Source organism: Bufo bufo, chromosome 6 (genome assembly GCF_905171765.1).
Source record: "Bufo bufo chromosome 6, aBufBuf1.1, whole genome shotgun sequence".
NCBI classification, from domain to species: Eukaryota; Metazoa; Chordata; class Amphibia; order Anura; family Bufonidae; genus Bufo; species Bufo bufo.
In genome coordinates, this window is record NC_053394.1 from 48,482,618 (window position 1) to 48,508,413 (window position 25,796).

Consider the following 25,796-nt stretch of genomic DNA (forward strand, 5'->3'; position numbering starts at 1 on the left):
GACGTATTTAACATGCCCGAAACCGGATTGTGCTAAGCAGAGCTAAGATGCATTGTGTGTATTCTGTTAAGCCTTGCTTAACTTGGTGTCTCTGTGATTACATTGATTTTTACTGTATTAACAGCGCATTTCTTATCAATGTAGTCAGTATGTGTCCCTCACATGCAATGGGTCTTCATGTCTAGATAAAGACATTTTACCCAGATTTCATGTTCCCCAAGGATATGTGAAAAAAAAAAAAAAAATTGAGAAATGTGTTGGTGTTCCTAAAATGTATGGAAATGGTGATGCTTTTAGCCGCCAGCTGGAGGTGGATCCGCTGGAGTTATGAAGAGGCACAGGCTGTTAGACAGACAGTTTCCGAGCTGTGTTACATTTAGACCTTTTTCTATGCCTGAAACAGGCGTAGAAAATGGTAAATGAGATGGAACCTACTGGCATATCCCCTTCCCCACCCACGCCATGCCCACTTCTTCAGACCTGGCGTGAGCAGGGAACTGAATCTGCGCCTGAAATACCCCTAATATAGGCATATTTCAGCTTCATAAATCACCCCCTAAATGTTCTCTCCAGTTTTGTATAGGATTCCTCCCACACTTCAGCTATATACTGTAGTAGTCTAGCCTTAAAGGGGTTTTCCGGGACTTTGATATTGATAAAGGATAAAGTAGGACATCAATACAGGGTTCCACCCGGCACTAACACCAATCAGCTGTTTAATAAAGCCACCAGGGGGCGGAAGCATAACATAACATCCAGGATCGGGAAGCGGAAGCCTTGGCCCTCTGTTTAATGGCCATGCGAGTGTACTGTCATTCAGTTCCATTGTGATGGGCCCCCATCAATCTGATATTGACATATCCGAAGGATAGGTCATCAGTAGGTAAAAGGTGGGCAACCCCTTTAAGCTTGAAGGAAATGTGTCGCAATTTTTTTTTTCTGCCAGTTAAAACCATAGCCATAGACACAATGGTCTGGAGCTGAACACATTGACTTCTAAGGGAGAGTTTTCTAGGTATGCTATGTGACCTGTGCAGTAGGGATGCTGACTTGCGTTCTGGATTCCGTTACCACAGACCATTAGAGGCATTCCATTAAGCATTCCGTCATGATAGAAGTCTATGGTCAGCATAATGGATCCGTCCGGTTTCTGTTATGCAGGAATCCATTTATTTATAAGGGCTCTTTCAAACAAGATAGTTTTCCATTCAGATAAGATATGTGTTGTGAATGCATAGTATCTGGACTGAATCCTGACCTATTCATTTCAATGGGTTTGTGTACATGAGTGATGTTTTTCATGCATCCTCTTTGCGTTCAGGAAAAATCACAGCCTGTTCTATATTGTGCTTTTTTCACGCAGCCCTAGGTCCTTAGAAGTGAATAGGGCTTGCTTGAATATCATAAGGCAACCCCATGCAATGCATTTTTCACTTATGGTTGCAGGGAGATGTAGATTGTTGTTCTTCAGTTTGCGTGAAAAACGCATGCAATCCAGATACAATCTGGACGGAAAAAATCCACACACTGAAAGCAAAACTGATTCAAATTGCCTGCAAATCAATTTTTTTTTTTTTTGCCTAAACAGATCCTCCTGACACAATTAGTATCACTTGTGTGAAATATGCCTAAGATAATTAGTATTTTTTCTTTTGCCAGTGTCAGACACTCTTTGACGTGAGGGTGGGACTTTAAGATTTCTATCGTTACTTTGTGGACTGTTCTAGGTTTTAGTGAACATAGGCCAAGTTACAAAAATGCTGTGCCCTTTTTAAAGATGGAAAATTAAATCTACACTGAATATTTGAAAGTAAAATGAACAAAAAATAGTTTTTATTGCAGTATAATCAGAATACCACAACAGAAATCATTAATTGCAGAATCAGGTAGGATAAGGTTAAGATATATAACTCAAAGGAAATTTCAAACAAAATACTACAGCCATTCCATTTGATAGAAACCCTTCTTTGTTACAAATGTATCTTCTTAATCAATATCTATTGGTCATCTTAACGGTAGAAGACACATACAGTATGTCGTGTGTTTTAGTAAATACTTGCTTTCCCCATCCTTGTCATGCTATTGCTTTGTTTCCTCCTAGAAATGTAGAAATAAGTTGATAACTGAGTATTACGTCCTCCTTGTCTATACTGTGTGTCTATGCACAGTTTAACACTTTTAGCACTGACTGGACAGTGTCAAACCTTTAAGCGACAAGTCTCATTGACAAGGTTAGTGATAACACCGGTTGTCAATTTCTTGATACATTTCCTGAAGGAACAACACAACACTATGTAAAGTTGTAATAACAGATGAACGAAAATTGTTTTACCATGAGGAATACAAATATTTGCCTAAAGGGGTTTTCCAGAATTTTTATATCGATGATGACACCCACCACCTCCACCGATCAGTAAAAATCCATGCCAGCGCACCTCCCCTTCATTGTTTACCAGCTTGCCATTGACATTGGAGCGGTGAGCAGGTGTAATCACTTCTATGGGACGGCTCCTTCCTATTCAAGTGTATATTACAGAGCCGTCCTATAGAAGTGAATGGGATGGCTTGTAATTATACCTGCTCACCACTGCTTCAACCAGCTGATCGGTGGTGGTGCAGGGTGTCGGACCAATCTGATAGGTCGCCAGTTTTAAAATCCTGGAAAACCCCTTTCAACAGACAGGTCAGGAGAGCTGAAAGCTTCTCTTTGAGGGTACTCCAGCAATTTACTAATGATGGCCTATCCTGATCTCATGATAGACCATCACTATCTGATTGGTGAGGGTCTGAAACCCTGCACCTTATGCCAATCAGCGCCAAAACTAAACAGCTCCATCCATGGTGTAGTGCAGGGACTGGTTACTGCAGCACTGAAGTGAATGGGAGCAGCCCTGCAGTAGCCATTTCCATCCACTACACCACGGATAGAGCTATGTAGTCCTGCCTCAGACCTCCAATTCCGTAGCGACTCAAGAACAGTAGATCAACGGGTTTTGGACCCCTCCCTGCCAATCAGATATTGATGGCCTATTCTGAGGATAGGCCGTGTAATGGTAAAATTCTGGAAGACCCCTTTAGGGCGGTGTCTGGTGAACGTATCACCCAGTACAGCTGCATACAAGTGATATTTCTTCTGTTCTCATTATAGATGGATGCAATTAAATTGAAAGACAGATCAGTCTGCTTGTTGGAAAAAGAGTTAGGTGTTCAATCCGGGCATGCTCAAAGACTGCAGCTCCAAAAGGAGGCTTTAGATGAACAACTTGTCCAGTTCAAAGAGTCTGACCGTCATCTAAGTAGCCCAAAGAGAGAACTTCCTTGTGCAAGTGGTGCAGGAGAAGCTTCTGATCATTCCGGAAGCCCTGTAAGAACAGTTTATGTGTTGCTGGCTAAGAATCCATCCTGCTTCCGTCTCATAGACTTCTTGCTAGCTTGCTCTTTATTTTTAATTCCATTTTGTCTTCAAATTTCCCATTTTGTGATTGCTCTATTTATTTTTTGTGCTATTTTTTTAGTGAACAGAAGAAATTAGAAATTTGAAAGAATTGCCAGAAAATCTAGCAGTTGCTTATAGGGCCAGTGTGTCTTTCTCATTGAGAAAGTTTTAATGTTTAGGTTCCCTTTCACAATCATTTAATGTCCTAGTTTATTTAAAAGGAAAAATGTAGCAACTTTGCAATATGTCTTAATTTAAAATTTCCCATTGTTTTGTTTCCACAGGCTATATGCAGATCTATGTTTTCTATGGTTACAGACTACAAACAAAACTTGAATGTAGTCTGATCTTGCAATTAGTCCCTTTAAAGGGGTTGTCTGGTTCCCTATATTGATGACCTATCTTCAGGATAGGTAATCAATAACAGATCTGCAGGGGACCAACTCCCGACACCCTAGCCAATCAGCTGCGGTGAGCAGTGCAATTACAGCTCTCCGCCCTATTCAGATCCCTCATGAGCCATAGAGGGGGATATCAGTCCAAGAATGAAGCTGTATATGAGAGCCAGTAAAGACAGCAGCATCCTGGACACACAGATACAGTATGTAATGCTAGGAGAGTCCACGTGAGGAAAGTCTAAATCCAGAAATCAACTGCAAACTGAATATCAGGATGTCTGAAAGTAAATGAGGATTTGTAGACTAAGACAGTGCAAATTTTTTTAACCTCTTAATGAACAGCCTGTTTCGGGCCTTAGGCCTCTTGCACACAAATAGAGATGAGCAAATTTATTTAAAAAAATTGATTCGGACAGTTTGCTGAATTTTTTGAAAAAATTTGGTTCAATATGAATTTATTTGCGGTGAATCGAGTTAAAAAAAAGGGCTATTTCCTGGCTGCAGAGAGCCTTTATAATGGTGTAGAACACTGTGCCTTGCACATAGGGAGTCTGCTGTGTGGTTAAATAATACTGTGAGTCAGTATTACATGCAGATAACAGGCATCACTCTTAGAATCACTGCACACTTCACTTATTAGGGCAGTCACGGGGCCAAAACTGACCAAATAACAAGTATGAACTCAGCCTTACAGGTCGATGTTGGTGCCAAGAAGAAGCACACTTCTATTACACCGTCGTCAGCTGATTCCACATAGATGTCTACAGAACCTGTTCTATTTAACGCTTATACAACTAAAGCCCACCCGACAGAGTGGAGAGAGTGTTAGCAGTAAGTTTGTGTTGACGTCGCTGATTATTTTGCCCTTCCTCTGATCCGTCAGAACAATAACCCCCAAAACAATAGATCCTGTCTGTTGAGCATCCGCCTTCACTCGGTCAGCATTTGGTCAGTAATCCATCAGTATTGCTAATGCCCAAAAAAACTGCAGTGGATGAAAAACAGAGATGACACGTGAATGGAATATTTGCATGTCTTCTGTGTTTTGTACCCAGTCTTGCTTTTGGCTACCAAATCACAAGCCAATTCTGATGGGACCATACAGGCCTTACAGCTGCTACACAGACAGGATCCGTTGTGCGTCTTATTTTTCCTTCTTTCTGACAGATCAGAAGAAGGGTCAAATAAATGATGATGTCAGCCAGGCCAAAAGGCAAAATAGTGGCCCAGTCATGAAGTGGGGAGGGTGGGAACAGCATGAGAAGTCCACAGAGTAGCCCTATGACACAGTGATGAGGTGGCAGCAGCATCGGGAGGCCACACAGTGGCACAATGACAGAGTGTACAGGTGGCGGCAGCATCAGGAGGCCACAAAGTTGCACAATGACAGTGTGGAGGTGGCAGCAGCAGCATTAGGAGACAACATAGTGGCAAGGTGACATAGTGTGGAGGTGACAACAGCATGAGAAGACCACAGAGTGGCAAGGTGACATAGTGTGGAGGTGGCAGCAGCATCAGGAGACCACAGAGTGACCTGGTAACAGAGTGGGGAAGTGGCAGCAGCATCAGGAGACCACAGAGTGGCAAGGTGACATAGTGTGGAGGTGACAGCAGCATCAGGAGACCACAGAGTGACCCGGTGACACAGTAGGGAGGCGGCAGCAGCATCAGGAGACCACAGAGTGGCAAGGTGACATAGTGAGGAGGTAGCAGCAGCATCAGGAGACCACAGAGTGACCTGGTGACAGAGTGATTCATCTTGACAAAGGTCAGTCTCTCCACATTTTGGGTGGACAGGCGAGTTCTTCTTGGGGCAACTATGGCCCCCGCCGCACTAAACACCCGCTCTGATGCCACACTACTGCCCGGGCAGTACAGGTTGCAGGGTACTGTCCAAGTATGCCCCCACCTGCTGGTTCAGGTCCTGCTCCAGGTCTAGCTGCTGCTGCTAGTGAGTAGTTTCTTCACTAGGCGTGTGAAGAAAGCTGCTTATCAGCGACTCTAGACTCAAGTTGCTGCTGATGGAGCTGGAACTGCTCCTACCCCCCACCCTGCCACAGCAGCCGTGGCAGAGGAACGTGAGTGCAGAGGGCCCCCCCGGACCATACCTGCGAGAGGATGGACGATGGCGCAGATAGGCAGCGGCCAACTCACTACGTAGGATGTCTCTATAGTAGTTAAGTTTGTCCTCCCTCTCAGCGGGTGTAAAAAAGGCCCCCATTTTGGACTGGTATGGTTACAATTCGGCTGTCACTACGCAAGCAAGTGAGCATGCATCGGGCCATTTGTGCAAGTGACTCGGAGGGACTCCCTGCCTCCATCTCCACTGCATACTGCCACAGTGTGTCTGGGTCCTCTGCTTCGTCTTCCTCATCGCCCTGTAGCTCCTCTGGCTGCTCCTCCTCTCCTGTCACCTGTGTGTAAAAACCACCCATTTCGCTACACACTGCTTGTGCTCCAATGTCCTTTTCCTCCTCCTCCTCCTCCAGTTCAGCCCCCACAGGGCTCATGTGGCCGTGAGATCTAGGCGCCACGTCTCCAGTCCCCTGATCAGTGGCGTTGCTAGGGCTGGTGTCACCCGGTGCGGTAGAAAATGGTGTCACCCCAACCTGCCCCGCAGCTCACCTGGTGTCACCCCAACCTGCCAACCGCAGCTCACCTGGTCCTGGTTCTGTCTGCAGCAGCTGTCTTCTCCTCTGTGTGGTCCTGATATCTTCTCTCTGCTTCAATCTGGTTTGAGGACTGTACTTTTCGCCCTATAAGATGCACATAGGTTTTAGAGGAGTATAATAAGAAACAATATTTTCCATTATACCTCAGGTCAGACCCCCATATCAGCCGTCAGCACCCCATCCATCATGCCCATGTCAGCCGTCAGCACCCCATCATGCCCATGTCAGCCCCCATCCATCATTACCCCCCATGTCAGCCATCAGCCCCCCATGTCAGCCATCATGCCCCCCATGTCAGCCATCATGCCCCCCATGTCAGCCATCATGCCCCCCATCCATCATGCCCATGTCAGCCGTCAGCCACCATCCATCATGCCCCCCATGTCAGCCATCATGACCTTATGTCAGCCGTCAGCACCCCATGTCAGCAGTCAGCCATCAGCCCCCCATGTCAGCACCCCATCCATCATGCCCATGTCAGCCGTCAGCACCCATCCATCATTACTCCCATGTCAGCCATCAGCCCCCCATGTCAGCCATCATGCCCCCCATGACAGCCGTCAGCCCCCATCCATTATGCTCCCTAATGGGGGACAATGTTGGAGTCTGCACCATCAGGGGGGGTGACATGATGAGGGACAATGTTGGAGTCGGTGGCACAGACATTTCTTCTCTTCCCCTCCAGGCTCCATGGCACAGACATGTTTGTACATTTTGTCCCCCATCTCCCCCTCTCTGTTACAATTACAATACATTTACAGTGTCAGTACCTGATATATCACTGGGGTCTGGCTGGAGTGGGGTCAGTCTGGTCCTGGCTCCAATCTCAGCTGGCTCTGCCTTAAGGTGTCTTCTCCAACAGTCGTGCCACTGTGTTCTTCTGCTGCCAGCCTGGAGGGGCAGCTTTTACAGGCCACAGCAGACAGAGGCAGAGCAGCTCCGCCTCCTCTCCTCCCTCCGCCGCGGCCCCACTGACAGTCAGTGACGCCTCCTTTGGCCTGAGCCGGCACACATGTAGGCAGGATAGCCGCAGGCCCGCTGCCGCTGCCCGCACTGTAAGTAAAATTTAAATAGTATGTAAGGCCCCCGGACTTACTGCCGAAGTGCAATTTCAATGTGTTTACACAAGCATGTCAAACTCAAAGGCTAACATGGGCCAAAAAAACAAAATTTTAGTTTATGTGGGCCGCATAAAAAAAAAAAAAATTTTTTTTTACAATATAATGCAGACGGATCCGTTCTGAACGGATCCACCGTCTGCATTATATGAGCGGATCCGTCTCAGACGGATCCGCTTTGAACGCAAGTGTGAAAGTAGCCTTAGGGGCGAGAACCTGGGATCTTTCATCCCTTGTCCTATTCAGCTCTATCAGGGTGAATAGGACTTCACACTGTCCCTGCTGCTCTGTGCCTTGTGCACACAGCATCAGGGATGTTACCATGGCAACCAGGGCTTCTGTAGCGTCCTGGCTGCCATGGTAACTGATCGGAGCCCCAGGCTTACACAGCTGGGGCTCCGATCAGAAGCTGCCACTGCACCACCAATGAGGGGGAGGGGAGAGGTCCCTGTGGCCACTGCCACCAATGATTTTAATACTGGGGGGGGGGGTTGAGAGGGGCTGGCGCACTGTGCCACCAATGATTTTAATGGGATGGGGGGTTGAGGGGGGGGGCACACTGCACCACCAATGATAAATTACCCCTTTATACAGGAGGCTGGTACTGGCAGATCAGCAGTTAACCCCTCAGGTGCGGCACCTAAGGGGTTAACTGCCTCTGATCGCAGCTCCCTGTCAGCGGAAGGGTGCCGGCAATGCGATTCTGCTGCCGGCACCCGCCTCCTGTATTGTGTTAAAGACTGACTTTCACTATCAGGCCACACAGAGCGGTGCCCAGCGATGTCTCAGCACTCACCATTAGTCCTGGGCGCCGCTCCGTTCGCCTTCAGTGCTCCATTACTGTCTCCTCTCCTGCTCCACATGCTGCTGATTACTATCGGAGCGATGGGAGGAGACATCAGCTTCACTAGTGGGCGTTCCTTCTTCCTGGCTGTAGCGCTGTCCAATCGCAGCGCAGGGAGAAGGAACGCCCACTAGTGAAGCTGATGTCTCCTCCCATCGCTCCGATAGTAATCAGCAGCATGTGGAGCAGGAGAGGAGACAGTAATGGAGCACTGCAGGCTAACGGAGCGGCGCCCAGGACTAATGGTGAGTGCTGAGACATCGCTGGGCGCCGCTCTGTGTGGGAAATGGGAATAGTCCTATCATTGGTGGCTCAGTGCGCCCGCCCCTCCCCCCCCCCTCTCTTCTCATTGGTGGCAGCGGCAGCGGCAGCAGCACAGGGGGAGGGAGGACAGCTTCCTTCTCCACGTGCTGCTGAGAGAACATGAGCGCGCCGATAGTAGCGCGCTCATGTTCAGAGATACTAGACTGCCGGGCCGCAAAGATATTCATTGCGGGCCGCATGTTTGACACCCATGGCAGCCAGACCTACCAAGGTGATTAATGAAATGATGTAACACATTGAAATTGCACTTCGGCAGTAAGTCAGTCCGGGCCTCAGGCGGCCGGGTGACACCCCATCAGACTGGTGTCACCCGGTGCGGCCCGCACCCCCCGCACCCCCCTTGCAACGCCACTGCCCCTGATCAGCCAGATTTACCAGCATCTGTTCCAGGACATGAAGCAGTGGAATGACGTTGTTCATCCCGTAGTCCTGGCGACTGACAAATAACGTGGCCTCCTCAAAGGGCCTTAGCAAACGGCAGGTGTCACACGTGAGCTGCCACTGGCTGACATCGAAGTTACACAGAGGAGTACTCCTGTCCGCTTTGCAACTTGAATGGGTCCGTGATCCGTCCGCACCGCAAAAAAATTGAACAAGTTCTATTTTGTTACGGTGCGGAGGCACAGACAGAAACACCACGGAAGCACTCCGTCGTGCTTCCGTGGGGTTTCGATCTGTGCTTCCGTTCTGCATCTCCGCAGAAGTGAATGGGTACGCATCCATGATGCGGAGTGTACAACGTTCGTGTGCAAGAGGCCTTAGTGACCAAGAGTTTTTTTTTTGTTTTGTTTTTTATAACAGAACTATAACATTTTTATTTTTCATAGCGTTTGTAGATCAGAGATGGCTCACCTATTCACCAGTATATGGAAAGGGTGCACCTACTGGAAAGATTCACACAATCTTCGTATGAGAAGTAATATTGATAAATAGTAGTAGGGCACACCTACATTCGGCTACACACGGAGACAGGCTGTAATAGCAATTTATTGAAACTATAGTAAATCTAATTTATTAAAACTATAGTGCACCACAAAAATTGTTTAAAAACACTGATAGTTCCCTTTAAAATACGTATCTAAAAACCATATATATAATGTAGACTATTGTATCAATTGTAATATAAAGACCATTGCGTTGGCATAGATGGTACTGACACTGACGTCTATATACAGTATAGAGAGAGACCAGGTAGTGGCAAGATCTGCGTAGTAGCTTAGTGCACAATAGCCGCCATAGGCCGATCCCCTCTTTTATAGACTGCAAACAATATTGCATAGATTTGTTGTAAACAGATAAGTGAGCTGTTAGTTTGTAAAATAGCTCGGTTGGCTGTTAGTTTATTTGAGCTAAATTAGTGTCCGTAATGTGGCTCATACAGTATATTGCACCTGGGAGCTAAACTGGTGCAATATATGAGCGGTGCGGACGGATGGTAATATTTGCGGTGTGGACGGATCACGGACCCATCCGCATGGATGTTGCCTGTGCATTGAGGAATGCAAATTGCGGTCCCCAATGCACAGAACGAATGCACAAAGTTTGTGTGCAAGAGGCCTTACTGATTAACTTTTATTAACTTTTGCGCAATAAAAACCCTGCTTTTAAAAAGAAGAAAATCTTTTTGCATTACCACATTCCAAGACAGATAGCTTTTTTAAATTTTTATTTCTACAGAGCTACCGTATTTTTCGCCCTATAAGACGCACCGGCCCATAAGACGCACCTAGGTTTTTAGGGAGGAAAATAAGAAAAAAAATATTTTTAACCAAAAGGTGTGCTTTTGGTGGGTTTGGAACTAATAGTGGTCTGTGGATGGCACTAATACTGGGGATCTGTGGATGGCACTATTATGGGGGATCTGTGAAGGACACTGTTATGGGGGGATCTGTGAAGGACACTGTTATGGGGGGATCTGGGGATGGCACTGTTATGGGGGATCTGTGGCTGACGCACTGTTATGGGGGGATCTGTGGCTGACGCACTGTTATGGGGGGATCTGTGGCTGACGCACTGTTATGGGGGGATCTGTGGATGACGCACTGTTATGGGGGATCTGTGACGGACACTGTTATGGGGGCGGGATCTGTGAAGGATACTCTTACAGGGGGGATCTGTGGCTGACACTGTTATGGGGGATCTGTGGATGGCACTGTTATGGGGGATATGTGGATGGCACTGTTAAGGGGGATCTTTGGATGGCACTGTTATAGGGGATCTGTGGATGGCACTGTTGTGGGGGATCTGTGGATGGCACTGTTGTGGGGGATCTGTGGATGGCACTGTTGTGGGGGATCTGTGGATGGCACTGTTATATGTGGATTCACAGACCCCCCCACCCCTTAACAGTGCCATCCACAGACCCCCCAGGCCCATAACAGTGCCATCCACAGACCCCCCACCCTTTAACAGTGCCATCCACAGATGTCCCCCATAAAACTGTCATCCACAGATTCCCCCCCCCCCACCGCTCCAGTGCTGCAGTATACAAATATAAAATGTCTCATTCAATTAAAAGTGATTAAACATGCCCCCTCACTCCTAATATTACCGTACACCCTAACAGCTTCTGTACAACGCAGGCAGGCCGGGCGGCGCATCACCCACTGACGTCACGTGCCTGCGCCGCCTGCTTCATTCATAAAGTAGGCGGCGCAGGCACGTGACATCAGGGAGTTACGCTGCCGCCCGCCCAGCCTGCCTGCCTGCATTCTACAGAAGCTGCTAGGGTGTACGGTAATATTAAAAGTGGGGGGGGGCATGTTTAATCACTTTTAATTGAATGAGACATTTTATATTTGTATAGTGCAGCACTGGAGCGGCGGGGCCGGAATACAGTGACTGCACCGGCCCCGCCGCAATTGCCGGTCCCCAGCTCCCCCTTCCAGTCCCTCCCCGCTCGCTCATACATCGCAGCCTGCGATGTAAAAATGTCAGCATTCGCCCCATAAGACGCAGGGGCATTTTCCCCCATTTTTTGGGGGGGGGAAAGTGCGTCTTATGGGGCGAAAAATACGGTATGTAAGGGAATGATGTTTGTCTGTCCCAACTTTTAGTTTTCATTGGTGTCACTTTGGAGTTCTGTACATAACACTTTTTGATCACTTTTTATTACCTTATTTTGGTGGCAATTAAGCAGCAATCCTGGTATTTTTTTAGTTATTTTTTTTACAACGTTCATTGTACGGAATCATTTACATAATATTTGTGTAGTGAGGGTTAAGGATGCGACGATACCAAACATGTGGAGATTTTTTTTTTTTGCCATTTTTTCCATTGAAAAGCATTTTTTTTTAGTTGGAATGTTTTAATTTAATAATTTTTTAAAAACTTTTTTTTAACCATTTAATAGTCTCACAAAGGGACTATAACAGGCTATAGAGAGGCGCAGCCTGCTGGGGAACACTCAAGGCATGATTGGGGCCTATACTATGTCTCGGCCTGCTATTCAAACATCGGCACCCTCGCAATCTCATTTGCGTGGTGCTGATGGGATACAGAGTTAGTCCGCTCCTTCTGTAACCACTTACATGCAGTGGGCGCCATTGCTCATAGTAAGGGGTTAAACAGCCCGGATCGGCGCTCCTGCCAGTCCAGGCTGTTAAAGCAGGAGCACAGCTCTCATGTGAGAGCCGAGCCCCTGCTCTCCGCTGCATGGGAGACCCAAGCAGCGCTGAGACTGGGCTGCCGTGAATCGGTGGCGGACCAGCCTAAGGCCTCTTAGTGACCGCCACAAAAATTCATATGGGTGGTCACTAAAGGGTTAAATTCAAGGAAACAACTAACATATGTAAAATCATTTTAAGTTAAAGGTTTCCATAACATTTATAGGGATGTTCCACCTTTTTAAGTGAATGAATAGGAACTGAGCCTCAGTTGCTTCGCACAACCATTACCCAGTGGACTAAGCCTTCTGCTTCTGGCATCTTCCACTTGGCTACTGCAAGCAGTCGATTGGTGGGGGTTTCGGGTGTCGGACTCCCACTGATCTAATATGGATGACCTATCCAACTGATAGGTCATCAATATATAAAAGGTGGAACACCCCTTTAATGTAAAACTATAGAATATATAACTATGTACCATAGCAAAAATCAATAATGGGCCTCTCATTACGGTACCATGTCTCGCCACCCATGCCCTTCTATGACTCTTAAACCAGTACTCCAGACCATTGAGAGGGGAGCCCTGCACAAATTCTTCTCATTCAGTAACAAAGAGTATGGAACCCAACAGGGCTCGCCCCTACTCGCAAGGGCACCAAACTGTAGAAGCCACATGTTCAGCCCCTATAGTTTATATACCCCTGGCCCAACGCAATGTGAGCGTAGCGTTAGTTTAACAAGCCTCTGATAATTTTTTATGGCACCAGTAAACTTGATAAATGTACAGGCGAAGCTAAGTAACCAACAAAGCACCTTCCACGAGAGCAACCCATAGAGATGACTAATATTATATAAATGATATATCTCAGCGCATTTAGCACAAGCCTAGATTTGTTCTACAGGAAAAATCTTTAAAATGGAAAAGTACACTTCCTGTACATTGTCTATGCAGGCGTGATAAATAATTCACATCCGTATACTCTGTTCAGGCATGTAGGGGATAAGTGTTTCCTGACTTTTCTTTTTCTACTATGCCTGCCCAAGACAATAAACTACATTTTGCTTGCTCTAAGCAGTTTCCAAGGAAAGTCTCTTGTACTCTACAACAGTTTTTACCAAAATTAAAGGGGTTGTTTGGTTTCGAAAACCCATTTTGTACCCATAGATGGGGTTCAGGATCTTCATCTCCTGGCCACTTGCTCATCTCCTAGAGTCACTTGCTCTGTTGAATTTGTCCTGCATTACACAGACAGCCTACTGATACAAATAGGAAAAGTGCAATGCCTGATTTCCCCTGTGGTGGCGCTACAGAGACATTGAACACTTACAGATTACAGCTGATCCATGGGCTCCAAGTGGGGCACTGTGTGATAATTTTATTGTCACAGGATCCTTTTACCAACTAGAGATTGTCAATAGTAGAGAACCCCTTCAAATAGTACATTTTCAATTTATTTTTAATTCAGTTTATTCATTTGGAATGTCTTCAGACCCTTCCACTTTTTTACATTTTGTTATGTTTCGACCTTGTGCTAAAATTAAAAAAATTATGTTTTCCCCCGTCATTCTGCACTCAATACCCTATAATGAGAAAGTGATAACAGAATGTTAGAAATCTTTGCTAATTTGTTGGAAAGGAAAAACTAAAATCTTCTATTTACATAAGTTATCAGAGCCTCCAGTCTTCTTGGGTATGATGCCACTAGGTTTGCACACCTGGATTTGGGGATTTTCTGCCATTCATCTCCGCAGAACCTCTGCCAGGTTGGATGGGGACCGTCGGTGGACAGCCATCTTCAGGTCCCTTCAGAGATTCTCTATTGTGTTCAAGTCAGGGCTCTGGCTGGGCCACTCAAGGACATTCACAGAGTTGTCCCTAAGCCTCTCCTGTGTTGTCTTAGCAGTGTGTTTACAGGTATTTTCTTGTTGGAAGATGAACCTTCAGCCCAGTTTGACATCCAGCCGCTAAAACACCCCACAGCATGATGCTGCCACCACCATGCTTCTCTGTAGTGATGGTATTGGGCAGGTGATGAGCAGTTTACTCCATACAAGACACTCATTTGAGATTGCTTTCATGTAAATTTTTTGGTCTGGTCTTGCATTGTGTGGTTGCACCAAATTTATGAAATGGTGCACAGTTTTCATGTATTTGGTGTATCTGCATTGTGTTGTATGACTACACAAGGGGGTTGCATGGGATGCAACTTTTCTGCAGCATTTCAAGTGTCGCAGATAGTAAAGACTCCACGCCATAATGTAGGTGTAATCTCACTTTTCTGCCTTAAACATAGACCACTTTGAAAAGTGGAAACAAAATCACAGAAATATAGTGGCTAATATGGGGGAACTGCTCAAACCCCAAACACTGTAGCGTGTTTCTCATTGGGGGAGCAGTCCCACCGCATGTGGACCGCAGCAAACGACCATCCCCAGCAAAAAATGCGTACAATGGAGGATGCCGGCGCGGTCCACATGCACCACGAAGGCATCCTACACAAAACGGAGCATTGTGTGAAAAGTGGCTTGTCTCCTAAATGTCATAGAAATGTCGCAATTGCCATGTTGTGCGACATTTTTACCCAAAAAATCTGACATGCTGTATCTGGTTTGAAAAACTTCCCTTTTAGAATTGAGGCCAAAAACTTCAATTTTGCTTTCATCAGACCAGAGAATGTTGTTTCTCACAGTCCGAGAGTCCTTCAGGTGCTTTTTTTGCAGACTCCAGACAGGTTTCATGTGTTGTTTACTGATAAGAAGATTATTTCTGGCCACTCTACCATAAAGTCCAGATTGGTGGAATGCTGCAGTGATGGTTGACCTTTTTGAAGTTTAGTTTGGTGGGGTGGCCAGCTCTAGGAAGAGTACTGGTTGTTCCAATCTTTTTCCATATAATTATGGAGGCCACCCTGCTCTCGGGAACTTTCAGTCCAGCAGACATTTTTTACCCTTCTCCAGATCTGTGCCTCCACACGATCCGTTCTCTGAGCTCTACAGGCAGTTCTTTGCTCCTCATGGCTTGGTTTTGGCTCTGATATGCAGTCAGTTATGTCACCTTATATAGACAGGAATGTGTCTGTCCATATCATCTGTCCAATCAACTGAATTTACACAGATGGACTCCAATCAAGGTATGAAAACATCTCATAGATGATCAAGAAATCGGAGGCCTCCAGAGCAAAATTTTAAGTGTTATCGCAAATGGCCTGAATACTTATGTCCTTGCAAAAGTTTACTTTTTCCTTTTTCCTTTTTAATACGTTTGCAAAGATTTATAAAATCCTGTTTTAACATTCTCATTACAGATTTATTGATTAGAAAAGTTTTTATTTTTCTTTGGCTAAAATATAAAATATGAAGAAAATGAAAGGGTCTGAAGACTTTCCAAATGCATTGTAGATTTTATCCTTTTATTGGCCAGAGTATACAATGATATTGTGAATGTTGCTTGGGATTTTTTATCAGTATCATCAAAGACAGTATAGCACATGGTTGTAAAATGCAGCAATACATTGCAAACAGAGATGAGCAAACTATTTCAAATTACCGGTAATTTCATGTTTAATTTGTCTTTTAAAAATTTTTGGGATTTGTGTCCAAATCTATTCTGCTTCAACTGGCCTGAATATTTAGGTAAATCAATAAGAGTCACCAGGTTTTTGTCATTAACCTTTTCATCCCCGGGCAATATTCAATTTTCCTGTTTTTGTTTTTTTATTCTCTGCCTTTCTGGAGCCATAACCTTTTTATTGTTACATTCACATAGCCGTATGAGGGCTTGTTTATTGCTGGACAAGCCATTTAATATTTCATACACTGTAGTGGGAAGTTGTAAAAAAAATTCTAAATGAGGTGTAGTTAGAAAAAAAACACAATTACATTATAGTTTTATGGGTTTTATTTTTATGCCATTTTCTATGTGGTAAAACTGACCTGTAACCTTCATTCTCCGGGTCAATACACTTACATCAATATCACATTAATATACTTTTGCATGCGTTTTAATACTTAAAAAATAAAAACTTTGGCAAAATAATTTTATTTGCATCGCTATATTGTGACCCCCCTACATTTTTTAAAGATAAGTGTCACGCCCTGCCCCTAGAGAGGGCTGAGAAGATCTGACAGACTTGCTACACGTGAGTCTATCTGACAGATTGCTTTGTTTCTCTTTGTTGTGGTTTTGGGCAGGATCCCACCTCCCCACAGGTTCTGCTCATTAGCTACTTAGTGGTGCTATTTATACCCGCCTCTCACGATAGGCCTTGCGGTTTATATTTGCTTCTGGAGTTCTCAGCTTGTGTTTGGTGGATCTTGTGCTCCCCGTCCGTCTTAAACTAAGTCCTACTCCTTCCCTTTTGTTATGTGTTCTGGCTAGGCCTCAGAAAGACGCTGGTTCCTGCACCTTGCGCTAAGAACCGGTTGTCTTATATCCAGCTCCCTAGCTGAGGGTTTGTTTCAGTTTCAGCTAGGCTTAGGTTCCAGCGCATGAGCACTTCCACCCTAAGGATTTGCTCATGTTGTCAGCAGTCAGGGAAAGGCTCAGGGATTGTCAGGTGGTGAACTTTCCCTGTTTTCTAGCTTTGGGGCCTAGCCTGGTGTTTAGTTGCTTTTGTTATATTTGGTTTGCTTCCCTTCCCTCACCTACCACGACAATAAGTCTACAGAGCTGAGTGGGGGTTCATTTTTTTGCAGGGCAATCTGTAGTTTTTATTGATAGTATGGTGAAGTGTGCATGACTTTTTGATCACCTTTTATTCATCTTGTTGATTTTTTTATACCTAGTGGCAGCTGTATAGGGGTAATGTAGTAGGAGTAGGGGGATTAGCAGCAGAGAGTAACAGCTGTGTCAGTGGCTGCAGCAACCATAAGGTACAGAACATGATGGTAGGCAGGCAAACAGCAGCAGTGGCATGATGGGGCCGGTGAGCAACATCCACCATTAGCAATGGCAGATCTATTCATAGGCCTTAGCCAGAGGAAAATCTTCACAGATCCATGCTTGACTCATTTTGACAGAAGTGATGTTTTGTACACTGGAGAAGGACAAGTTTGTCCGTTTGGGGATGACAACACTGCCTGCCACGCCAAAAACTCTCTAAGATGACACTCAGGGCTGGACAAGACAGTACAGTGAGAGCAAACTGGGCCAGTTCAATCCACTGTTCCAATCTACCCAGCAGTACATAAAGTCAGGGAACACAGTATGTGCCAGGGAAAGGCCACATTCATTTAGAAAATTAGACATTTTTAAACAATAAAAAAAATATGGACAGCTAGGCCAATGTACTAATATCATACAGCAGAATTACATTTTGGTGAAAGTGCAGAACTGCGTCATATTTTCATAATGATGAAACAATATTTATGGTCGCCTGCCTGGAAAAAATTCCAACTGATGGCATACAGAAGAATTCAGTTTTTGAAAAGAATTACATTTTACGGAAGAAGCCACTGTAGACACCTGGCCAAAAGTCCGACAGATGGAGTGTGGCAAAAACTGCGGCTGATGGCATTAAGAATAATTAAATTTTAAAGAAAAATTACATTTTGGTGAACGGGCAGAACTGTTCCTTAACCCCTTAGGGACCCATGACGTATCGGTACGGCATGGTTCCCGAGTCCTTAAGGACCCATGACATACCGGTACGTCATGTGTTGTTCCGATCACCGCCGCCCGGTGGGTGGTGATCGTAACAAGGTGCCTGCTCAAATCATTGAGCAGGCACCTGGGCTAAATGCGCGGGGGGGTCCTGTGACCTGCGGTTTGCGGCTTTTACCTGGTGCGGCGGCAGTGGTCGGCGGTGCCATCGGGTCCCCATGGGGCTGTGGGGGGGACCCGATGGCATGGATCTCACAGGCCGGAAGCTGTATGAGTAATACACACAGTATTACTCATACAGCCAATGCATTCCAATACAGAAGTATTGGAATGCATTGTAAAGGATTAGACCCCCAAAAGTTCAAGTCCCAAAGTGGGACAAAAAATAAACTGAAAAAAAAAGTTTAAAAAATAAAGTTTTCCCCAAAAGAAATTAAAAGTTTCAAGTAAAAATAAACAAAAACGTCATTTTCCCCAAATAAAGTAAAAAAAAATTGGTAAAAAATAGGGGAAAAAAAAGTATACATATTAGGTATCGCCGCATCCGTATCGACCAGCTCTATAAACCTATCCCATGACCTAACCCCTCAGATGAACACCGTAAAAAATAAAAAATAAAAACTGCGCTAAATAAACAATTATTTTGTCACCTTACATCACAAAAAGTACAACAGCAACGATCAAAAAGGCGTTTGCCCACCAAAATAGTACCAATCTAACCGTCACCTCATCCCGCAAAAAATGAGCCCCTACCTGAGACAATCGCCCAAAAAATAAAAAAACTATGGCTCAGAATATGGAGACACTAAAACATCATTTTTTTTGTTTTAAAAAAGCTGTTATTGTGTAAAACTTACATAAATAAAAAAAAGTATACATATTAGGTATTGCCGCGTCCGTATCGATCGGCTCTATAAAAATATCACATGACCTAACCCCTCAGATGAACATCGTAAAAAAAATTAAATAAAAACTGTGCTAAATAAACAATTTTTTGTCACCTTACATCACAAAAAGTGTAATAGCAAGCGATCAAAAAGTCACACGCACCCCAAAATAGTGCCAATCAAACCGTCATCTCATCCCGCAAAAATCATACCCTAGCCAAGGTAATCGCCCAAAAACTGAAAAAATTATGGCTCTCAGACTATGGAAACACTAAAACATGATTTTTTTTGCTTCAAAAAAGAAATCATTGTGTAAAACTTACATAAATTAAAAAAAGTATACATATTAGGTATCGCCGCGTCCCGATCGACCGCCTCTATAAAAATTTCACATGATTTAACCCCTCAGATGAACACCGTAAATAATTTCAAATAAAAATTGTGCTAAATAAACCATTTTTTGTCACCTTACATCACAAAAAGTGTAATAGCAAGCGATCAAAAAGTCACACGCACCCCAAAATAGTGCCAATAAAACCGTCATCTCATCCCGCAAAAATCATACCCTACCCAAGGTAATCGCCCAAAAACTGAAAAAATTTTGGCTCTCAGACTATGGAAACACTAAAACATGATTTTTTTTGCTTCAAAAAAGAAATAATTGTGTAAAACTTACATAAATAAAAAAAAGTGTACATATTAGGTATCGCCGCATCCGTGACAACCTGGTCTATAAAAATATCACATGATCTAACCTGTCAGATGAATGTTGTAAATAACAAAAAATAAAAATGGTGCCAAAACAGCAATTTCTTTTTATCTTGCCTCACAATAAGTGTAATATAGAGCAACCAAAAATCACCCTAAACTAGTACCAACAATACTGCCACCCTATCCCGTAGTTTCTAAAATGGGGCCACTTTTTTGGAGTTTCTACTCTAGGGGTGCATCAGGGGGGCTTCAAATGGGACATGGTGTCAAAAAATCCAGTCCAGCAAAATCTGCCTTCCAAAAACCGTATGGCATTCCTTTCCTTCTGCGCCCTGCCGTGTGCCCGTACAGCTGTTTACGACCACCTATGGGGTGTTTCTGTAAACTACAGGATCAGGGCCATAAATATTGAGTTTTGTTTGGCTGTTAATCCTTGTTTTGTTACTGGGAAAAATTGCTTAAAATGGAAAATTTGCCAAAAAATTGAAATTCTGAAATTTCATCTCCATTTGCCAATAACTCTTGTGGAACACCTAAAGGGTTAACGACGTTTGTAAAATCTGTTTTGAATACCTTGAGGGGTGTAGTTTATAGAATGGGGTCATTATGTAAGCCTCGCAAAGTGACTTCAGACCTGAACTGGTCCCTAAAAATTGGGTTTTTGAAAATTTCTGAAAAATTTCAAGATTTGCTTCTAAACTTCTAAGCCTTGTAACATCCCCAAAAAATAAAATATAATTCCCAAAATGATCCAAACATGAAGTAGACATATGGGGAATGTAAAGTAATAACTATTTTTGGAGGTATTACTATGTATTATAGAAGTAGAGAAATTGAAACTTGGAAATTTGAAATTCTTTAAAAAAATTTGGTCAATTTGGTATTTTTTTATAAATAAAAATGAATTTTTTGGACTTCATTTTACCAGTGTCATGAAGTACAATATGTGACGAAAAAACAATCTCAGAATGGCCTGGATAAGTCAAAGCGTTTTAAAGTTATCAGCACTTAAAGTGACACTAGCCAGATTTGCAAAAAATGGCCAAGTTCTTAAGGTGAAATAGGGCTGAGTCCTTACGGGGTTAATTACCACAATTAGGTGTTACAGCAGCAACTGAACTGCCAACAACTTGGCCAGGTGTGAGTTTCTCAAAACCTGATTGCTGAGCACGTAAAGTTGTTTTCTGCCTACACATTCTATTATCGATGACTGATGACAGAGCGGAGAAGGAGAACAAGTAATTGAGGATGATGATGACAAGGACACTCTACTGGTTGTGGATGCAGGCCTGCTGCCACAAAGGATACCAGGAGAAGGACAGACCTGTTCTGATTTGGAACGCTGGCCAGTTCTATTTTCCCATATGATCTGGTGATGCCGCCTCATGTGCTACAATAGAGCCCTGGTACCTATGTTTGTGCTTGAACTTCCATAGCTTATTTTAACCCTGCAGATGTTGCACACATCTGTGGTTTTGTGAGCCAGCCTTATGGAGAAAAACTGCCATACCGGAGATACTCGAACAGAGCTAGCGGCAGCAAAGGTTGGCTTAGATCTGGCATGTTTTGAGCCTGCGCCCACAGTATCATTGGCATCACCATTTCTCCAGCTGACCACCATAGAAGCAGATCTGGCCCTGGCAGTTCTTTTGGAGGATTTGGCTGTACGTTGCATCCACCCTTTATTACAGCTGCGGCCACCACCCTTCTCCTCTGATGTCTTTTCCTTCACCTCAGCACCCAGATCCAGCCTCCAGGTCCTGTCTAACACAGAAGCATCATCATAGTCCTCATCCTCCCCGCAACTTTTATCAGACTGTGATAGGTCATTGTGGGCTTCCTGGTCCCTCTCCTAATTCCCTTCTCGGTATTTGCCCTGAGTACCACTGTTATTACCACTGCCCCTACCTCCACCACAATGGCTACAAGTGCCACTACTGCTACTACTACTACCACAAACACTACTGCTATGCATAGGGTCCCCAACCTCTGTCTGAACCTGCTCCTCATGGCAGTCCAATCGCTGATTGTTCTCGCACAAATCATCAACAGAACCTTGAGAACCTTTCATAGCACATGGGGTTTTGTCACCTCTTCTTAGGAAAAATGAAAGCATCCCACTGGGAGGGGGTGGTGAATACACAGAGGATGCAACTGAAACTGAAAGGCTCCTCTGGGGCCAAACCACAGTATCTGACTCCAAAGCACAGTATCAAAGGTGACATCCACAAAATCCTGCTGTGACTGAATCTTGGATGATGAGGATTTTGTTTTGCACTCTTCCATTTACCATACATTTTATTATGAGGCCTATACATGAAAGATCGCAAGTTTTGTACACAGATTATTAAACGGCGCTAGCAAAATTGCATGTGTTTATTCTGTAATTTAAATACAGGTGCAACTAAATGTCTGTCCCCTTCTACAAATACAATGTACACTGGTATTGACAATTTACAATAGTAAAAATGCAGTTTTTGCAGTAAAATTTATTTGCGGTAACTACAAGTTATCTTGCAGTAGTATACAACATTTTCACTAACATAGGTGGAATAATTGCGTTATTGCAATAAAATGCCTTTGCTGTAACACTGAACAGTATCTTGTCAGCCTCTGAGCCAATCAGGGAAAGCTCTTCCCCCCACTTCCTTCCTGTGTCATGTGATCCCTCATCTTCTTTTTTTACTCCTGTTTTTCCTGCCAATTTTCACAGTAAAATGGCACAGGGCGCCATGAATCAAACTAAAAAACTTTGGATTTGTTTTGGCACATGATTTTATGTGAAATTTGTATTGAATCCGATTCTTTTAGAATCAATTCACTTATCTCTGATTGCAAACATTATATATTGTACATGGGGCCAACTGTTATATGTTTATGGAGAAAAATGGGTGTGCAGCAAGCATTTTCACCTATTTCCATGAACTAATTTGTTACATATAAATATATGTAAATGACCTTAAAGGGGTTGTCCCAATACAAACACATCCTATATTAACAGAAGCCAAAATATGGCTTTTTCTTTCCCTTCTGTTAACATCCCTGATCAGCTAAGTCACCCAAAATGAGGCTTTTCCCAACATGGCTAGTTTAGTAGGCTATTTATGGCAGATTTTTTGTCGTTTTGCATGGCTATGGTATTCTTTTTTTCCTCCTCTTTCTTAAAGCACATCCTTGAAGTAGAATCTGTCATTATCATATTACCATATCTTCCCGATCCTGCCAATCCTCAATCTCTATGCTTCAGTATTGTGCGCTTTATTCCTTTATATGCTTATAATATCAATCAGTATCTCTTGGATTATTTTTTTCTTCTTTAAAGGAAATGTGTCATCAGAAAATGACATATTGTTCAAATCACATTTTTATGCTAAACAAAACATTTTTCTTTATAATTTTGGGTGAGTTTTTTAAAATCATTTTTCAATGCCACTGTATTAAAACAATGTATACTCAGGGTTGGACTGGCCCACCAGAGTACCAGTGGTTTCTCCGTTGGGCCCAAGCTCTGACAATAATGGACCCCTAATAAAACAGGACCCTTAAGGGCCTATATACACAGAGGGTGGGCCCTCAGAATAAATTCCTCTGGTGGGCCAAGGGACTTCAGGATGACACTGTGTATACTATCCTGCAATTTTCACATTGTCCACTAGGCCTTATAACAGGTCATGATTTCCTGTTCTGTGCAGGTAACTTTTCAGTAGCTATCTTATTAGCACCAGAGGCAGAATTGCAATGACCAGTAACACCTCTATATAGATAACACAGGATCTACCATTCACAAAAGGTGATATCACAGCTTATCTGTTCCCTCCTGATCTCTGCACAGGTCCCAGAGCATGCCTAGAAAACTCTCCCATAGAAGTCAATGGGTCAGCTCCTGTCCATTGTGTCTATGGCCCATGTAGCTGCTCTGAAAAGACTAGTGGCCAGTGTGAAAATTGCAGGATTATATGCATAAAAAAAAATATATAGATAGTGATAATAGGATTTTTTTTTTAAAAACTCACTAAAATTCTAAAAAATATGCTTAACATAAAAACATGATTTAAACAATTGTTAATTTTCTGATGACGTTACTTTTAAGTTGCCCATAAAACTTTAGAGTCATCAATTCTCATCTTAATTTTTGCTTTTCGTAGCTAAACAACCTGACTTTTAGGGTTGTTGACCCAAGCTCTCTCCTGCACCAGTTGTATGATGGAATGGTTCCAGTCTTAAAGCCGAACTGCCAGTTTTGAACTTCTTATGGGATATACAGGTGACTGTAGAACCAGAGTCCGTGTCTGGTTTCACATTCTTATAGTGAATTGGAGAGGGTGGGTCGGGGGATAATCATTTTGCTGTTGCAGAACAGAGAAGCCTTTGGGTGAGTAACGTGCAGAAACGTAACACATACTGTATGTGTACAGAGGCCTGGACTATACGCTACACTGTCAGGAATGCTACTTTATTTTATGTGGCGTCTGTGGCTTTTTTGTGCCTCCATAGACTTACATTTCTCTTTCACTCAGACATGCTTCGTATGTGCCATCTTTTTTGTATAACGGTCTGATCTTTGTGGGATCTCAGTGACTTTTGGTGGTCGTTGTCCTCACTTTCCAATCAATTTCCAGTTATTTGCAGTGGATCTTTGTTTCAGGAACAGCAGTTGGATGAAAAGGATGCTCGCCGCTTTCAACTGAAAATTGCAGAATTAAGTGCGATTATCCGTAAATTAGAAGACCGCAATGCTTTGCTCTCAGAGGAGAGGAATGAACTGGTATGTGTATCAGGTTTTTATATATACACTACACATGATTCATGTCGTGAATAGATGATACTGAAGTTTAGAAGTAAGGGTGCTACCACATAGTTGGTTTTTTTTATGCAGTTTTTGAAGCCAAAAGTAGAAGTGGATTAAAGTAAGAGAAGAAGAAGAAGAAGAAGAAGTTGTATCTGTTCTTTATAGTTTCTCTTCTTTTATAATTCTGATTTTGGCTTCAGAAACTGCATAAAGAAAATGGGAACGTGTGGTAGCCCCCTGAATACTTAAAGAGGACCTTTCACCGATTATTACACTATGAACTAACTATACAGACATGTGGAGCGGCGCCCGGGGATCTCACTGCACTTACTATTATCCCCGGGCGCCGCTCCGTTCTCCCGTTATGCCCTCCGGTATCTCCGCTCACTAAGTTATAGTAGGCGGAGATTCCAGTCACTAAGTTATGGTAGGCGGAGTCTGCCCTTGTTCTGCTCTAGCGCTGGCCAATCGCAGCGCAGAGCTCACAGCCTGGGAGGTTATTTTCTCCCAGGCTGTGAGCTCTGCAATGCGATTGGCCAGCACTACAGAAGAACAAGGGCAGACTCCGCCTACCATAACTTAGTGAACGGAGATACCGGAGGACATAGCGGGAGAACGGAGCGGCGCCCGGGGATAATAGTAAGTGCAGGGAGATCCCCTGGCGCCGCTCTACATGTCTGTATAGTTAGTTCATAGTGTAATAATCGGTGAAAGGTCCTCTTTAAGCAGGGGTGCAAATAAGAACCATAAAGCAGTGGGATGCATAGCCATGAACCAATAACAGGCATGGGTGCTATTTTATTATGGGGTCCTCTCTGGTCTATCTACAGCCTGTAAACAATGTAACAATCTAGTGTCAAAACACCTAAAAATAAAACCCATAATCCAGTAAAGGCTGGGCATGATAGGTATAATATAGGCTCTTTTAACACTTGTAGTAGATCTTTTTTTATGACCTGAATTACATAGTAAAAAAATTGTCAATCGTAACATAATGGGTTAGGGAAAATCCTAAAACATTTTTTTCAAGAACAAATTAAAAAGGAGCTGTCCCCTCTCCTGACATGTCTTTTTTACTAACTACTTGCATTCCCCATGTAATACCAATTCTGGAGCATCTATTCTTATGACTATATTGTGCCATTCCTTTATTATTCTATTTAGAAATTGTGAACCAATTGCTAGCACTAGCAGTTTGCAATAAAGGTCCAGATGGGTGTTACCAGCTGAGGATGTGTCCCTGCACAGTCTGACACTATCCAATCAGTGCTGCCAGTGTAAGATTGTGCAAGGACACACTCCCAACTGGTAGCACCCAGATGGACCATCACTGCAGACTGCTAGTAATTCATTCATAACTTCTAGCAGGAATATTAAAGGAATGGCACAACATAAGAGTCATAACGATAG

The 25,796-nt window shown here is 43.8% G+C and overlaps 1 protein-coding gene across 18 annotated transcripts in view; it reads left to right on the forward strand.

Moving 5' to 3' along the window:
* JAKMIP3 (Janus kinase and microtubule interacting protein 3) overlaps window positions 1-25,796 on the forward strand; it is a 114,526-nt gene that overhangs the window by 19,523 nt on the left and 69,207 nt on the right. For 5 of the 18 annotated variants that reach the window (XM_040435496.1, XM_040435497.1, XM_040435503.1 and 2 more), the window contains exon 3: window positions 24,243-24,362. In XM_040435496.1, coding sequence (XP_040291430.1) covers window positions 24,243-24,362 — 120 coding nt within the window. Of the gene's footprint in view, window positions 1-3,148; window positions 3,365-24,242; window positions 24,363-25,796 lie in introns of all 18 variants that reach the window. The other 13 variants (XM_040435485.1, XM_040435486.1, XM_040435488.1 and 10 more) reach the window with 6 other exon arrangements.